At 35.2% G+C, this 18,120-nt stretch overlaps 2 protein-coding genes across 3 annotated transcripts; one reads left to right on the top strand and one right to left on the bottom strand.

The window, feature by feature from the left end:
• Positions 1-2: 2 nt before the first annotated feature.
• Positions 3-7,556, bottom strand: rpap2 (RNA polymerase II associated protein 2). 2 transcript variants are annotated; one of them, XM_051129768.1, is made up of 12 exons: positions 7,436-7,556; positions 7,308-7,353; positions 7,086-7,200; positions 6,891-6,989; positions 6,710-6,775; positions 6,515-6,603; positions 6,045-6,080; positions 5,018-5,912; positions 4,389-4,480; positions 3,820-3,900; positions 2,835-2,903; positions 3-441 (listed from the first exon to the last, which is right to left on the bottom strand). In XM_051129768.1, exons 1-12 carry the CDS (start codon positions 7,479-7,481, stop codon positions 288-290), a joined length of 1,788 nt encoding a protein of 595 aa, XP_050985725.1. In that variant the 5' UTR covers positions 7,482-7,556; the 3' UTR covers positions 3-287. The 2 variants fall into 2 exon arrangements, with proteins under 2 accessions (XP_050985725.1, XP_050985733.1); XM_051129776.1 differs by lacking the exon at positions 3,820-3,900.
• glmna (glomulin, FKBP associated protein a) lies at positions 7,507-17,581 on the top strand. Its single transcript, XM_051129789.1, has 19 exons — positions 7,507-7,603; positions 8,010-8,085; positions 8,162-8,287; positions 8,372-8,485; positions 8,588-8,696; positions 9,539-9,788; positions 11,117-11,216; positions 12,480-12,661; positions 12,758-12,811; positions 12,891-12,921; positions 13,052-13,141; positions 13,233-13,274; positions 13,372-13,445; positions 14,007-14,091; positions 14,190-14,299; positions 14,394-14,457; positions 16,195-16,330; positions 16,656-16,732; positions 16,859-17,581. Exons 2-19 carry the CDS (start codon positions 8,047-8,049, stop codon positions 16,952-16,954), a joined length of 1,779 nt encoding a protein of 592 aa, XP_050985746.1. The 5' UTR covers positions 7,507-7,603; positions 8,010-8,046; the 3' UTR covers positions 16,955-17,581.
• The last annotated feature ends 539 nt before the right edge of the window (positions 17,582-18,120 follow it).

The following is an 18,120-nucleotide window of genomic DNA, read 5'->3' as shown; positions in this document are numbered from 1 at the left end:
CATTGCTTTGCATTTGCATTTAACATACATTGCATTAATATCCTTCAGAAATTCTATTAATTCTGTTCATTTTTTAATGTCCTGTGAGATTTTAACAGCTCCATCTTAATTAGATTTCTTTATGATTATTTCATTTTTCAAGCAAATAAATATTGTATAAACAGTCTCAAAGTACCAGATATCATTGATTACTTAAATATAATATTAAGTACTGAAAATGAAATGATGTACAGAATCATTGCTTCAGGCATACACTTTTATTAGAACATCTAAGTGTGCGTGGAAGATCATGTTTGTGGAGTAACACAGGGTTTGAAGAGCAGCACAAGGTTGTGTAGATCTTCGTCCTCCAGTTTCAGCTCGCTCATAAGAGAGGAGATGTACTCCACTGAAGATGGACTTGCCAATGACTCTCTCAGCAATGGTGACACTTCTGTTAATCTGAACAAACATACAGCTTTTAGTCATGTAAAAATATAAATCAAAACAGAGGTTAGAGAATAGCAAATGAACTGTCCAAAGCACTTTTAAAGTGTCAACCCCCACAATAAACTTCTCCTGTATGATTTAATAAAACAAATCAAAATATTAATTTCAATACTATTTAGAACACTACCTGTTTATGTATTGAAAATAATGATTAATGGTAAAGTTAAACACACATAAACACCTGCATTTATGCCATTTTAAGAAGTCGTCCATCCATAGTTCTTTCTCTACGAGAAAAGAGGGTTATTGCAGCAGCTCGGATTCAACCTGTTCTACAGTTTCTGGTGCTTTATCTATTATTGAAATGCTCTCAACAAAAGCCCACAGGCCAGTGGCACACCTGACATAAGGCACAGAGAGGTGCGCTTCCAAATTATTCATGAAGGGAAAATAACAGGCCCATTGCTGATAAACAGACTGAAAGCCTCAAATGAGCTCTGAAACTTAATGGAGATGAGCAGCTAAAGTCTAAAATACACTGAGATTAGTGAATATAGTTATTTACAATAAATAATCTTATTTAAGGTATTTTCAAGCACTTCATTCCAAACATGTCCTATCAAAACTAAGGGTAACACTTTAGATTTGGGAACACTATTAACCAAGAGTTTTCCCTCAATAAACTCTCAATTGATAGCAAGTAAGGTAGTTATATGCATGCTAATAAGCGACTAGTTAATAATAAATAACACTGCCTAATCTAACATGTTTCTGAACAAAGTTAACACATACATACATTAATTTTTACTCTGCTGATGCACATTAGTTTCTCATGGGAATCTAACAACCAAACAAAGCTCTTCTTTGATGAACTGGTAAAATTCTCCAGCCAGTAAATAATAAATCAGAGCCGTGTCTTTAGGCAGATCTTTAAATGGGGAGTGGTTTAATTGGGGTTGTGTGTTGGCTCTTCAGGTGGAATGTTTCCCATGCTGTTACTGCAGCATCACGGATCTGCAGCAATCAGGCCGTGATAAGATACGAGCTTGTGTTGACACAGACAGGGAGCAGCACGGAACTCTCCTCAGAGTTAGTGGCTCTGTCAAGCATTCATAAACCTGAGGGAAGTCATACCAGCCACCTGGCACTGTACAAACATGATTGGGTAGTCTTTTCTACAAACACATTTTACACGCTTCAAAACAATCTCATTTCCTTTGAGAGAACTGCAAGATGGCATTCTAAAACTAGAGTGTAGAGTCAATGACAAATAAGAGTAAATCAAAGGATGAACCTAGTTTGAAACTCTAACTAGAATTTTTGTTTGAGTGTAAAACATATAATTATTGTCAACAGTACACACTTTAATAGTTTAAGTTTATATGTATGTATGTATCTATGTATTTTTTTATTTTCTTTTTTTAATTTTAAATATAGTTTAAGAAGTTGAATTATTATGTTTTTGGTGAGTCACAGCACATTACATTTTACAACCTAAACTAATGTTGCCTTGCCATAAAAATACCAAATTATCTGATATTTTAAGACACTTGCTGACCATGATACAATCATGAGGGTCTGCAGGGGTCCTTTTTTGTATTTATTTTTCTACACATAAGTAGCACCACAAGACTGTGATTTGGCAGACAAACATTTTTTTCAAAATTTTTTTTTTTTTTTAAATAACTGAACCAGTAAAATCTATCTATCGATCTATCGATCTAAATCTGTCACTATTAAAAACAAAAGTCCACGATCAATCCTTAAAAGAAGCAGAAATCTTTATCTAGTAGACAAATATTAACTTGGAGCCCAAAGAAATGCACACAAATCATACACGCACTTGGACAGACATAAATCACTTGTGTCTTATAGCTCTGCATAGTGTGTCCCTGAAGAGAAAACAATGCTCCCTGATTTCCTCTGTCCTGTTCCCGTATGCTCTTGTTAAAGCCAGGCCCTCCAGCTGTTGATCTGTCTACCGCATACTTTCACTGTCAGAGCACAGCAGGCCACCGAGGTACCATAAAGCCCCAATCAACAATCATCTCAGATAAATCCACTGCATTATCTGCAGTTGCAATAATCTAAGCCTTTATACGAGCACACGTTAGCTAAGTTGGGGAACAGCCCTGCTGGCCTCTCATGGCAAATACCAACACATGTGGCACTTTCCCATGCATAAGAAAATGGACAAAAGCCATGCTGTAGTAGATAATTAGCTTAAGCAATCTAAAGATCTGTTTGACATCTAAAAGATAAATTTGTTGTGACTCGACTCTGGTTGGAATTAATCTGGACACACGTTTAGTTCTGAGGTATAATAAACCATATATCAACTACCCATCAACTTCAGAAATGCTTAAATCTAGTTTTAATGTACTGAATATTCATTTGATACTTACACTGACAGAAGAACCACAGCAATTAAAGTCCATTCTGGCCTTTTGTGAATGATATTAGTGTTTGTAAACCTAAAACAAAAGGACAATTCATAGCACCATTAGCAAAAATGCACAAATGCTATTATATTTTTTTTAATGTGCACTGATGTTGGTCATGAAGACTTGCACTTGCATTTGGGTAAATAAGGGCAATATTAAAGTCAAAATGCTTTATTTGGTGTAATGTTTTTGAAGTTGCTTGGATTTAGTAGCTCTCAACAGGAGAGAGAGAATTCCTGGAAGCAGGTTCAATCCATGGGTGAAGTGCCCCTTCAGAATGGTAAATCATCTTCATAGAGTGACACACTACTTCCTGTTGACAACACTTCTATGGCCAATCATAATTTATGGGCCGTGAAACTCAAAACTTTATGGTTTAGGCCAAAAAGGTCAAATGAGTGGCTGACAGACAGACGGAAACACTGATTTTACCCTGTCACATGCTAGTTTTCAAAGGATTTGGGGTTTGTAAGATGTTATTAAAGCTTCAAAAAAGAAGCAATTATTTGATCACAAACACAGTAAAAACATAAATATTATTTATAGTTCAAATAAGTTTGTATTTTAATGCATTTTAAAATGTAATTTATTACTGTAATAAAAAGGCATAATTTTTATCATTCATTATCACATGACATTTTGAAAAATCATTCTAATATGCTGATTTCTTAGTATCAAAGCTGACAATAGTTGTGCAACTAATTGTGCACGATATTAATTTTCAAGATTCTTTGATGAATAAATAAGTTGAAAAGATCATTTATTTGAAATAGAAATCTTTTATGACATTTTAAATGCCTCTACTGTCACTTTTGATTAATTTAAGGCATCCTTACTCAATAAAAGTATGAGAAACGATTAGTAACTAATACATATGACCAGTAGTGTACATGTCTGAAAATGCATAAAAGTCTTGACCCTTCGTCTAGTGTGCATTGTGACTTACCTGAATGTCTTGACCAAATTATTTATTTCACTGATGACATCACTCATCGTTAGACGCAGGGGTCCAACAACATCTCTCAAGCTATGAAAAGTCACAAGGAGGGGTCTTTAACTAATATGTACTTACATTTAAAAAAAATTAATAATATTGAGGTGTGATATGGGTAAGGTTAGGGGCAGGTTTGGTGGTATGGTTAGGTTTAGCCTAGGTTTAAGGGTGGGCCAGGGTGTAGGAGTAGGGTCAGCAGTGTAATTACTGATATAAGTACAGAAATGAATTACATACGTAACCACTTCTTTTTTTTTCTTTTTTAAATATAGGTGCATTGTATAAAATCATTCATTTAAATGCAAGTTCATTATAGTTAATATATAGGGGGTCCCAAGGAGCATATGTTAAATAAAAATTTAGAAGAAGATGTGAGGGCTGGGTATCCAGCATATCTTACAACAATAATTACAAATTTCAAGTAGGTCTAATGCATAAGATAACACTATTATAGTGTAAGCAAAACAATGTTAATGTATCTGGGATGACAAACACTGATCCGACCATTGCAAAACACTGACCTCCGGCTGAGCTTCTCCACAGTAATGCGTTTCTGAATCAGGTGCTGTGCATGAGAATCAACCAACGGCAGAGGAGGGTCCATTTGATTGCCCTGCAGGACCATGAAAAAGTGTTAATCAAGAACGTAATATGCAGAAATCAATGAGAGATGCTGCCAGTTATCATGAGGAAGCCCAGTCTAACATACTTGAATTGAGCACCCACAACAGGACAGTCAAAGTAACTGCATGTTGTGCGATGGCCTGAAAATGTATTTGTATCTGTATTAAACTACACTTATAAAATACTAATATCATTGCTTTAGATATAAAATATTAAATCAACTTAACTGAAGTCACATTTTAAAAGAACATGAACTTTTTGTGAACATGCATATTTAAGTCATAAAAACTTGATAGGTTACAAAATAATGTTTAAAAAATTGTGGCTGTCAAATATTGGTGGCTCATATTTATAACAGGATTATTACAGTTAACTAAAACTAAAATTATTAAAACTTGAAAAAGTAAACGTTAACTGCAAAAAATCTCTCAATAGTTTTGAATTTGGAAAAAAAGACATTTCAGTGCAAGTGTAAGCCTTTCAGTGTACCTTAAAGGTGTGATAGGCAAACCCCTTTAGCTCTCACCTGTGTGTCCTGAGTGTCTTTAATGGCATCTGACTTGATCTCTTCAGGCAGAACATACACACCTTTATAAAATTCCCTCACCCTCAGCTCCAGCAACTCGGTCTCCTTACGCAGCGTTTTAAAATCAGGAGCTGGTGCACTGGGTCTGGAAGAACTTGCACTGTTCTGTCTTAAGCTCACTTCCACCTCAGCCTCATCCAAGTCATCCTCATCCAGTTCCTCCACTTCCTGTGCTGAAGACTCTGTTCCACAGGCATAATCAGGCCCATAAAGAAACTTAATGGTTTCCTCAGTTCTCCACTCCATAAAAGTTTGTCGCAGATGCTCTAGCAGGCACAAACTGATAGTTGCAGGAGTTGTTTTAGCTTTGTTATGATCCTTCAACAAGCCTTTGAGGTCTGCAGCTCCTCTCTTACTCATGCCCACCTGAGTGATGTTCAGACCAGAAGATAAGTTAGTTTCCTGTTGGGATGCAGCGTCCTTCAGACTACAATGATTCAAAAGCTCCAGAGTTCCTTCAACATCAGATCCAGCAGATGTGGTATTGTTTGGTATAGACAGACAGGCACTAGGGTCCTTCTGTGGTTGAGGAGCTTTTGAAATTCCACTTTCATCATTATTTTCTCCATCAAGTCTTTGTGTACGTTCAGGGTCAGTACTCGACCCATCCTCACTTACTCCCTCTCTCTTTGGCAGTTTACCCCAGTGTACTCGTGTGTTTTTGGACTGTCTGGACACCACACTAGAGACAAAGTCTTCCTCAAGGTCGCTGTTGTCGCTCCGGCTGAAGGGAGTGGAGTCCTTGTTAGATTCAGAAATGTCTGGGACAGGATTCTCAATGTCAGCTTCTGTCACAGGCTTGTCTACCAACTTTATTTCCTGTCCTGAGCTACCTCTGTGGACAGGTGAAAATAAATTGTGAGTCAGTTTATACAAATATTATCTATAAATTTATACTGAATATTATTCCACTGGAAAAGATCTATTACAACATGACATTTCTCTAAGACAAACAGCATGTACATACCCATCTCCTTCTTTCATCAGCTTAACCTCAGGAGGCCTTTTATGAAAAAGAATGTAACTTTTTTTTTAAGAACTAAAATGCTAAACATTGTTACATAAAATAAAAAAGACAAATTTTAAATATCTTATTACTGAATACACTACTGCTCAAAAATTCCGGGTCTGTAAGATATATATATTTTTTAATAAATGAAAACATTAATTCGGTAAGGTATATTCAGCATAAGAGACTTCTTTCAAGAACAAAAAAATTTTTTCAGAATCCAAACTTTTGAACAGTAGAAGAAATGTAATAATACTACTGAATACTTATTTCATAATTTTATAATGTACAATTCTAGTTAGTTATAATTTTATAATATACAGTTATATATAAAATAGATGTGATTAATAAATTAAACATTTACCTAATTATAATTAAGTATAAGTACTTTAACTAAAAGTTAAGTAATTGATTAAAAGATACACTACCTCTCATCCTTTCTAAGCCAAAGTGGAGTTTTCGATATCTGGAGCTCAAAACATTTGGAGGCTTTGTAGCAGAAATTACTGCAAAAAGACTGAAAAATAAAACAAATAAAAGAACATGATTAAGAACTTGACTGCTTAATCTGCTAATTAGTTATTAAAAATGAAATGAAAACAGAGCAAAGAATAAAATCATACCTTGCGCTCTGTAATATCATAGACTCTATTGGTTTTAGTGGATATTTTAAACTGCTGAGTGGGTACCTAAAATGTTAATAAGACAAATAAGACAGACAGACATGCAACATGATACAACATGAGTAATTTAAGAAATGGGAAAGAAGTGATGTTTACTGTGTAATTCCCTAAAGGTTCTTACATTGGTTAGTTTATTTGGACACCTAGGATATCCACACAGTTTAGCAATGGACCGTTCTTCCACTGTATCCTTGTAGTTGGCAGGAGTGATGTGCCATGCCTACAGTACAAGATAACAGGACATTCTCTTTGAAGCACAACAAACAACTATTTACATATTCAGCTGAACTGTACACATGTCAATTATGTGATTTACACAGTCCACGAGGAACTCCTCTGTCACACTGTCCTCTAGCAGCCGCTCAACCACCTGCAGGGCTTTGCGCTCCAACTCAAGCTTCTGTCTGAGCGCCTCTTTAATAGCTTCCCTCCTGCAAACATGACACTTCATATAACCTATATCATTTTAGTAAATATATTAACCTATCATATAAAGTGTCACTCAAAACAGTTCAACTAAAAATGTAAACAAACTCACTTTCTCGCCTCATCCGCTGCTGAAATCCCCTGGGCTCCTTTGCCACCTACAATTCAGGACAAATATTCTGTTAAAATATAAAAGCAAAAAAGGGAAAATTTTCATGTAAATCCATACATGAAAGTTACCTTTCTTCTTCGATTTTGAGACTCGAATCTTTCTAGTCGCCTCCATGCTTGTTTTCTCAAAACAATACTCCTTCCGCTTACGTCAGAGCACTACGGCAAGCAGCCGGCGACACGCTTCATTCCGCAGCAGTTTCTAAACATGCGGAGCTGCTTATTGAAAGTATAGTTGTAAGTGAGCGCGCTTTTGCAATTTGTGTCTTGTTAAGTAGGCATATATATATTATTAACAAAATAAATCAGCAGCCATGCCTATACAAAGCTACGCGAAAGCATAATTTTATTGTAGAGCCTATTTTGTATAGAGATTTTAGCTATCTTGCTAATGACTGCAATAACCAGTTTTACATCTATACCGAATCTGTGAGGCAGATTGATGTCTAATTATGGATCTTATTTATTATATGAATATTTTTTCTAATATGTGTGTATGCTGTGTTTGTTATTAATAGCTGGACGGTGTGTGACAGTGAGCTGCTCTTTATAAAGATGTGATGATTGATCATGAGGTCAATGCACTCTTGTCTTTGCACCTTATTACTCTGTAGTCAATTATAATATCGTAATTTCTTTACAGAAAGCTTTGATCACAGAAGACGTTTCGGACCATCAAGATGGCTCTTGAACAGCTCTGTGATGTGGTCCAGAGATGTGTAAGTGTACATATGTGTTACTGTACTCACAATGTGTCACTTACACTCGGGCACTTATGTAATCACTTTTTTTTAGCAAGCAGTTAAGGATGAAAGCTTCTCCCCAGAAGACTATGATTTATTCTTCACTGCAGGAAGAACCTGTATAGAGCAAGGCAGCAGTGCTCAGGTTCTCAGCATCCTAGTTGATGAGAAGAACCAGGTGAGTTGGACAGCATCTAGTGCTCTTTGTGATTCATGTATGGAGAGGCCAAATTCAGGAAGCTTTATCCTTGTTTTACTCAAGAACATCGTGAGATTCATGGGCTGGAATCTGCTGGGACCTTTAGTACAGATCCTCCTGAAGAAGGAAGACAGAAACCTTCCCCACTGCCATGCCATCCTGTCACATCTACTGGAGGTTATTTGTATTTTGATTTTAAACTGTGATGAGATATGTGGTTATGACCAGCATGCAGTTTCCATGCTGTTTGCATTTATTCAGTGCTGTTTTGTGAACCAGGTTGGCAGTCCTAAAGAGTTGCTGGTGGGTTTATTGGAGCAGGTGGAAGAGGCTGATTCTGCCTCCATCGCTGAAACAGTTACTCTTCTCCTCAAGCCTTTACAAACAGGTTTCTCATCTCTTACTCATAAACATTGAAATACATTGCTGTTGTTTTTTTTTAAAAAAAACAAATGTTTTGTGGTGATTTTTGGAGTGTTTTGGTGTTTTGAGGGGAATTAAGTTATATGTAATTTACCTGGAATGTTTTTTGGTGTACTGCTGACAGCCTAAACCAGGGGTGCCCATCCCTGTTCCTGGAGATCTACCTTCCTGCAGAGTTTAGTTCCAACCCTGATAAAACATATCAAGTGCTCTTTCAGATCCTAATTAGTTGGTTCAGGTGTGTTTGATCAGGGTTGGAGCTGAACTCTGCAGGAAGGTAGATCGCCAGGAACAGGGTTGAGCACCCCTGGCCTAAACAATGCAGCTACTAAAACTGTTTTCAGAAGTTTAGAGATTTAAGCATTGATATTTTAAAAATTGTAATCTAAAGTAGTCTCTTATGCTCAAAAAGGGTGCATTTATTTTGATCACATAAAATAAAAAGAGTTATACAGTAAAAACAATAAAATTAGTAGTGAAATATTATGAATTATTATTCTAATTTAAAATAACTATTTTCAATTTTTAATATATTTGAAAATATAATTCAATCCTATACTGAAAAAAAAACTTACTGAGCCCAGACATTATAGATTGTATAGATAAACTCACTAGATTTCACTGACTAGTTGTTGACTGACTAGTTGTTGTCCAACTAGTCGACTTTTCTTTCTCATCCATACTGAACACATAAAGCTCTTCCAAATGACTCTTATTTATTAATTTTTTTTTTTTTGAATGTTGATATTGAATAAATCCTAAGTTAAATGAATCCTCCTTCTCCCCAATGTCTCCTGACCTTCTCAGTGCTGCTGCGGCTGGGCATGAAGAAGGCCTCGTCTGTGGGCATGACTCTCTCCACACTGCTCAGCCAGGTAGCCAGACTGCCAGTGCCTGTCACCAAAGAGCAGGAGGAGGATGATGTTTTTGGCTTGTGTCGCTGCTGCAGTGCTCTTATACAATTTGTCAAGCCCTTTGTGGAAGAGATCAAGGAGGAAATCAAGGATAACAACAGAATATCCAAGGACAATGAGCTCAGAGTGGAACTTCTGAAGTTGTAGGTGCCCAATTATGTTGTTTAGAATTATGTAGATAACAGTTGTTGCCCCAGTTAGGAAAATATCGGTTTCAACTGAGTTATTGTCTTACATTAGAGATTGTTAAATTTACTGGTATTGGTCAGTATTGGATATTTATTTGTGCTTACTCATTTCCTCCATTTTTACATTTAGATAACCGTTGCTGTCTTCTAATGTTCACTTAATCTTTTAAAGTGCCCCTATTTTGGATTTTGTAAGGTTCATATTTTGATTTTGGGAGTCCCCAACAACAGGTTGATATGCATGCAAGGTCAAAAGACACTTTCGTTATTATAATATAATGAAAATATAATAATAATGCATATATTTTTAACTTTATTTGCTCTACGACTCGCTCAACTCTTCATATTTCCAATCCCCTTCTTTAGCGTGACGCTAATTTGTGGTGATTGGTCTGATGACCCAGTCTATTGTGATTAGTCTACTACGTGCAGAGCTTGTCGGAAATGGAACGCCCATCACCATTACATTGAACACCCAAACAACCATGGTGTATGCGTTAGCCCAATGCAGAAATGTACTGATAAAGCACTGCAGTTTGTACACCAACGTAGTGCTCTATTCTTTATCATAACTCCAAGTAACAATAACAACATTCACTATTCATCGACACATTTCTAGACAATTGCAAGTGAACAGATATTGCTGTTAGGCGGTTAGCCAGAGATCAACAATTACTCCACTGATTACTCCACTTTCAGAATAAAAATTTCCTGTTAATTTACTCACCCCCATGTCATTCAAGATATTCATGTCTTTTGTTCTTTAGTCGCAAATAAAAAATGTTTTTTTTTTGAGGAAAACATTTCAGGATTTTTCTCCATATAGTGGACTTCAATGGTGCTCAATGGATTGAAGGTTAAAAATGCAGCTTCAAATGGCTCTGAACGATCCCAGCCAAGTCTTATCTAGCAAAACGATCTGCCATTTTCTTAAAAAAAAAAAAAAAAGTTTTCAAGTTTTCGAGGGTCTGTGCGTGCAACAAGTGGGTGAACAATATAACATGAAACAGCTTGGGATTTGTTTTAAAAATGATTCGTTTAGATGATTCAGAGTTGACTCTTTCTTTTGAGTGACAATAACTTTATACACAGCGCACTTTCAGATTTAGTTTTCGGTAATTTTCAAAAATCCATAATGGGGCACTTTAAAAGCACTGTTAATTTTTCATACTGTACATTATATTGTTACGTGCTTTTAAAACAATTGAGTTTTTAATATTTTAATATAGCATACAATTTTAATATTGGCCATTCATCTGTTAATTATATATTTTTTTATCCAGCTGTATGAAGAGTTTGAGTGAGCCTCTACTGGAGGTGCATTTAAAAGATCCAGACACACTTCTGAAATCCCCTCTGAGAGACTTTGCTACAGAGATACTGGTATTATATACTGCATGAATGTTCTTTTACTGCATTACATATTGCACTTACACTACTGCTAAAAAGTTTGCGTATTTTTGTAATATATTCTGCAAGGATGCATTAACCTTTTAACATTTAACTGTCACCCCCATTATTTATATATATATTATTTTTGGGGGGTTATTTTATGCCTTTTTTATTAGACAGGACAGTACAGAGCATACAGGAAAGTATTGGGTGGAGAGATGGGGGTGGGGTCGGCAAAGGACCTCGAGACGGGAATTGAACTCGGGTCACCATGCGCGCAGTTGTGGTACATGTTGGCGCACTTACCACAAGGCTATCAGTGCTGACTGTCACCCCCATTTTTGAACATAGATGTGAAAGTGCACTCTAAACTAAAGTGCAATCTAAAGTTAAATTATTATAATTTATGAACGAATACATTTTTAAATATGATTTTAAAGTACCATTTTCATTTTAATACAATGGCTTTAAGAGGATGAATTTTGAGGTTTTAAGCTTTCAGTTGATATATCATTTATTATGATCTCTAAAACGTGATAGGGAAAAAGGCACCTGAAAAAGACTTTTTGTGACAAAGGTCAGAACTCCTGTTATCATATAGATTTTTGAGGTGCACTCTTGTCATAAATTAATCTATTACTGTTCCTACATAATTTGTCTTAGACCTTTCCAATGATATATATAGTTTGTCATAATTAGATTAGGATTTATTTGTAATATAGTGAAGTAAACTTAGGTGTTCCACTGAGGGGACGGGTGACAGTCAAAAGGTTAGGTTGTTAAAAAAAGACAGTAAAAACTTTATAAATATAACAAAAGATTTCTGTTTCAAATAAACACTGTTTACTTTCTATGCATCAGAGAATCCTGAAAAAATATATCATAGTTTCTACAAAAATATTAAGCAGCACAACGAAAATAAGAAACATTAACTGTGAATCAGCATATTAGAATGGTTTCTGAAGGTTCATGTGACACTGAAGACTGGAGTCTTCAGCTTTGCCATCACCATCACAGGAATAAATTACATTTAAAAAATATTAAAATAGAAACAGTTGTTTTAAATTGTCATAATATTTCATTTCAACATTTCGTAATGTAACAGTATTTTAAATCAAAACAGACTTCTGATCAATAGTATCAGTTGCACTAATAAGATTGCATTAAGAAACAAAATTAAATCTAGAGGCATCTGCCAGTGGATTTCAGTATTACTGCCTTGATTTTCATACTTTATCTGCATTATGTTTATAGATCATTTTGTCGAGTATTGGGGAGTCACTCCCTGATTTGTTAAGTCGTAGTGTACTGAAGAGAAGGGAGGTCCCCGGTTTTCTTGAGGAGGAGGTGAGATACCCAAAGGAGTCACTGGCCTGCTTGTCCCACCTGCTTTTTGTGGATTATATCGCTGTGGACATCTTTCCAGCTGTTCTCAGGTGAAGAGTGAAGCTGCTGACCATGTTGATTTACATTTGTATTATAATTATACAGAACTAATGTTTTTGCTGACGTTTACTTACATGTTTTTTCAGTCCGGTTTTTGTTCTTCAATGCAACATGGAATATATTGAGCTGCTGTTAAGCAGGTGATTATGGAGTTATGGCAGTAAGTCTGAATATTTAATTGAGTGTCTTCTGACAGACAAATTTTATCTGCATTCATAGAACTGAAGAATCTCGTCTGCAGAAAGGATTGGTATGAGTGTTCATTACAATATCAAAACATACCACACTGTATCTATGTTTTATTCACAGATTGATAGCAATAATTTATTACATTCAATTGTAATATTCCTTAATATTTCTTAATAATTCTTTCATCGCAGGAATTGTATGAAAAAAGTCTTATCAGAGTAGAAGATAACAGTCTACCAGTAGATCTGTTGGAGCTGAAGACATTTTTCAGTGTTCCACAGGTTAAAATGTTACAACTAATTACATTTTAACAATAGTTTTGTGTGTCTTTTAGGTAAGATCTTGTTCTAAGATGTTCTGTTTTCTCTTTAGAATTTGGTTAAAGTTATGACTCTGTGTCCGGACCAGACTTTGGTAAGTAAGACCTTTTGTGTGGAGGTAACTTGTAAAATAATGTGGTTTGTGGTTTGTTATTGTTGATTTGGATTTGTCTCTGCCCACCTCCCCACAGAGAACAAAAGGCCTGAAAGTGTTTCAGCTGAGTATTGACAAGTTTAACACAGAGGCCAAATACAAGTTTTTCAAGTAAGCCCTTATTCTGATATTTAAACATGAAAACTTCTCATTATTATTCGGTCCAACACAAAACATAGTATTTTTTTGGTTAATAAAAATATACAGAAACATATGGAAGTCTTTTTCTGCCTATGATATGTTAAAAAGGCAACTGTAACAATTTTTCATTATTTTGACTTTATAACTCACAACGTGAATTAAACATTTTGCAGAGTACATCAGCTAATTAATAAAATTGTTAATAATTGCCATTACAGTAATGAACAACAAATTTGATTATTGATAAATCAATTTACATGTGTCAGTTTTGTTTTCCTCACTCCATAATTTTATGGGTGTATGTTTGTCTGTAAATATTAGAAAGTCACACTTTTGTTTACAGTTTAAATAAAGGCTCATCCTGGCTTATTCATTTTGGTAAATAATGAATAATTTCTCTAAAATTTCACATGTTGGCAGTAAATCATAACGATAGCTTTTTAATGCCAAAAGAGGGTTTGTGTTGGCACAAGCTGATGGTAAATCTGTCCATTAGAAAAGGTTCAGTATATGATATTTCTCCATTTCCAGGGGCATGTTGAAAACAAGTCACCATGCAGGGGTGGAGGGATATATAATCAAGAACATCAAGAACCAGATTGACTGTTCACTCAAGGTATGATAAGTCATGATATCATGTCAGTTCATCAACATTAACCTTCTTAAATTTGCACATCCATTGATTTTTTTTTTTTTTGATATTGCCTTTTTTAGCCATGTAACGGTAATGATTGGTTCCTGGGTAAACATCTGCTGCCTCTGCTGCGGCTAGTGCTGTGCCTTCCACATGGACCAGAAACAGACCTGCTGCAAAACTTAGACAAGTGAGACCTTTTAAACAACCCTGATTCTTTCTGCCACAGTGGTTGGTCAGTTTCGGTCATTTGACTTGACAAAACTGCTATCTATATCAAATAGGATCATGGAATCACTGAACCTCCTGAGATACATGCTCATCCGAGATAAAGAATGGGAGAATGAGGTAAGCTCATTTCATTTTCTAATGACTATACAAAGTAGATCAGTGGTTCAACCAAAGCCCTGGGAGCCACTAAGGGGCATTAGCACACTTCCACTTTATTTTAAAATAATTTCATATAAGATAAAACAAGCCCTAAAAAAGATAAATCAACTAAGATTTCTATTAAAAAGTCATATAAAAATTAAGAAAACAAATATATATATATATATATATATATATATATATGAAAAAAAGGAAAAAGGAGAAAATCCATGGGTGTTCTGAAAAGGGTACAAGATACAAAGTAGGGGAGAGAGCGGGGACGGTTGCAACACTTTTTGCATTTCCTTTAGTTTCTCAGAGACTGTTTGTTTTAGAAAGCCAAAATTTTAATACAGCTACATCTGTCATCTACTCACCCACACTGCTGCAACATTTGTGCATATAATAATATACGTACAATTTACAGTTGAATAGACAAAGTGAAATGTTGCAACTGACCCCACGACAATGGACCGTTGCAACATTTATTAAAATGTAATTAAATCATTCTTAAATATCATTTTGCAATTTCTTTATTTTATTTGTGCACAGACGGTCTTCAATAAGGTAAATTGGCTGTATAAAACCAAAGAATAGTAAATGGGAAAACATTTTCAAGTAACAAGTAGATTTTTAACCTATTCACTTAAATAAAGAAGAGAGATACCTAACTACTTAAAGGGGTTCATTATTAATCCATAAAATTACAATATGTAATGTTATGGCAAGCTTTTAAATCAATGTTGTGGTAAGGGATAGCACGTGATAAAACTTGGTATATTAGCTTGACACAATATCAGTGACATTCACTGGCTATGCCTATTAGAAGCTCAGAAAAAACTGATTAAAATGTTATGTTTTTACAATGTGTCACACAGACAATAAAAATTTTACCATTTACCATGAAAATTGTTTTTTTTGTAGAAGGAATGGTCAAATGTGGCTGATTTCTTCCAGAAAGGATGAGGGGCCAATAAAGCATGTGCAGTATGAATATCATCACTGTAACTTATTCCTGCTTGAAGAAATAAGCCATGTTGCAACTACCCCTCGTTGCAGCCGCCCCCACTGTCCCCCATGTTAGTGGATATATCCTTACAAAATGAGAGCCTGCTTCCACGCCCAGGCACTCACTTAGATTTTTTTTTTTTTTTAAATATCAAAATGTATATGAATACCAGGACATAAAAGTATGCTCTCTAAACCTGTGACCTGTGTTGTTTTAGTGTAGTAGAGATACTGTTGTAGTTTTTTATGAATGTTTTGAAGTATTTTCTTCTCATAATATTTTCTATTTTAATCTTAAATTTAGCTTTTTTTTTAGTCTAAAAATTTTGTTGTCAGTTTTTGTCATTGTAATTATTTTTTTATTTTTTTATTTTTTATGTCTGTATCGTTTCGTTTTTAATAATTTTTATTTCAGTTTTGGTTTATTTTAGTATGTCAAGTTAAACTAAATGAAAATGAGAAATAAAATGCTAAAATAAAATAAGTTTAAGTTTTTTTTCTTTTTAAGTTTTCTGCCACTACTAGTTTCTGTAAATACAAAAGTTTAAAAACAAGCACTTTTGTTGTTACAACAAAAATTCCACAGGGGGCCTTGAATACTGTCTTTATTAGTGAGGGGTGGCCTTGTAGTCAAAAACGTTGAGAACCACTGCTCTATATGGCACAACAAATTCACATGTCGTGTTTTGTGTTTTCTTATCTGTTTAGACAGGAATCTGGACAGAGCTTTATAAGATTGAGGACAGCTACCTGAAGCCATTGCGGACAGGTCTGAACATGTCCAAAGCACATTATGAGGCAGAACTGAAGAGTACGAAAGAAAATAAGAAGATCCATTCAAAAGGTGCAGTACACTCTTCTTCATAACCCTAAGCTCTCTGAAAGTAACCACATTTAACATATTAAGCCAGAGGTCTCAAACTTAATTCCTGGAGAGCCACAGCTCTGCAGAGTTTAGCTCCAGACAGCTCCAGCTCACAGCTGCTTGGAAGTTTCAAGTAATCCTGAAGACCTTGATTAACTGAATCAGGTATGTTTGATTAGGGTTGGAGCTAAATTGTGCAGAGCTGTGGCCCTCCAGGAATTGAGTTTGAGACCACTTGTATTAAGCTGTGTGAATGTAGTTTGTGTCACTTGAATTTTCTCACTCTTTTTTTGGGGTTCAACAGACTCTAAAGCATCAGTCTGCACAGTAACTGTAGACAATGAGGAGCTGCCCAACATGACACCAGAAATGCAGATTCAGGTATATTATTCTGTGTATTAATTCACATTAGTGCTCTTATACAGTGGATGTTAGTATTATATTAGCAGGTTGTTAGTATATATTAGTGCTTTTACACAGTTAAGTGTTTGCATGCTTCTTCTGCAGGTTCTACAGTCAGCCATCTTCACATTTGACCTGATGGAGAGTGTCTTGGCAAGAATTGAGGAGATAATTGAAGCTAAAGAAAGACCCCTGTCATGATGTGAGAGTCTGTGTGACCCCTTCAATAACTTTCCTTTCGGTTAATGTAGTCACTCTTTCATCTTAATCCGGGTTCCTTTAAAGACCTTACAACCAATCAAAGGGAAAGATGATGCCACTGGCTCTAGGGTGGGAAACAAAGCATGGACTTAATTTGATTTACCTTATTTTGCTGTTTTTTATCTCTGGCTCCAGTCACTCATCACTAGTGTAGTACATAGTCAGTGAGAAAACATTAAAATCATGTTTGTGACTTTTTAGAATGGATTTTCAAGGTTTGACCGCTGAACTATGATTGTGCAAATTTGTTTATACATGTCAAGATACTAATGTAGAAAAGTCGTTAGGTCACCTATAAATGTTTATGACAGTACAGTATGTTGTTGGATTTTTATTTTTTCAGGCTTGAAATATTCAGCTTTGTGTATGTCAATCACAAAAAACAAACACTGTGAACTATGCAAAAGTATTGCACAGATTGAAGCAGAAAATTTCCTGGAGCTTTAAAATGCTGTTTGTAACTTCATTTTTGCATCTTTGTTTGTCAAATCTCTGCTCTTTTGTGAGGGAAATACTGAGCAATGTTTTCTCTTCTGATTTTACTTGAGTAAATACTGTTGTTTTCCAGATATAGTTTTACTTTTCTTACACAGGGTCTCATTCACTAACCATTTGTAATTTTTTAATATATCTATTTTTTTCTGTAAAAAAAAACAACAACATAGAATTAGTAACAACCAAAACAATGGGTATGTCACAAAAATCACATTTTGGGTGGCCTTATAAACATGTTATAATTTACATATTGTTCCCCAGGCACACATTTACTAATCAAAATTATGTGAACTCTTGGGAAATAGGCAAAGTTTTGAAGGTGTTTTAGCATTTTAAGAACAGGTTCATGCAAGTTTTGAATAGTCTATAGTGGAAGCAAATGGCAGAGCATCTGCCATTTGCTTCAGGGATGTAGGTGCAAATCAGTTTCTCATTATGCCCACAGTGGTGTCAATATTTAAGTCAGATTTGTCTGGCTAAGCCAGATGCTACAAGTTTATCTTTGTGATCCTAATGCCTAGTTTTCCTGATGACATTATATCTATTTTGCATTTTAGCATTGGTGTCTGATTAGTTATAGAAATTGCAGCTCTTTCACGGATGTTGGCTTT

Source organism: Labeo rohita, chromosome 2 (genome assembly GCF_022985175.1).
Source record: "Labeo rohita strain BAU-BD-2019 chromosome 2, IGBB_LRoh.1.0, whole genome shotgun sequence".
Taxonomy (NCBI): Eukaryota; Metazoa; Chordata; class Actinopteri; order Cypriniformes; family Cyprinidae; genus Labeo; species Labeo rohita.
This window is presented reverse-complemented; position numbering and strand designations above follow the sequence as displayed.

Bases quoted from the DNA above. Each gene is read 5' to 3' on its own strand.
- glmna (XM_051129789.1), top strand. From the start codon at position 8,047: ATGGCTCTTGAACAGCTCTGTGATGTGGTCCAGAGATGT. The intron at 9,789-11,116 runs GTAGGTGCCCAA...TTTTTTATCCAG, and splicing joins AGAGTGGAACTTCTGAAGTT to CTGTATGAAGAGTTTGAGTG. The intron at 16,733-16,858 runs GTATATTATTCT...CTTCTTCTGCAG, and splicing joins CACCAGAAATGCAGATTCAG to GTTCTACAGTCAGCCATCTT.
- rpap2 (XM_051129768.1), bottom strand. From the start codon at position 7,481: ATGGAGGCGACTAGAAAGATTCGAGTCTCAAAATCGAAGAAGAAAG. The intron at 6,604-6,709 runs GTATGATTTTAT...TTTATTTTTCAG, and splicing joins ATGATATTACAGAGCGCAAG to TCTTTTTGCAGTAATTTCTG. The intron at 3,901-4,388 runs GTCAGTGTTTTG...GACTTTTCATAG, and splicing joins GTGGAGAAGCTCAGCCGGAG to CTTGAGAGATGTTGTTGGAC.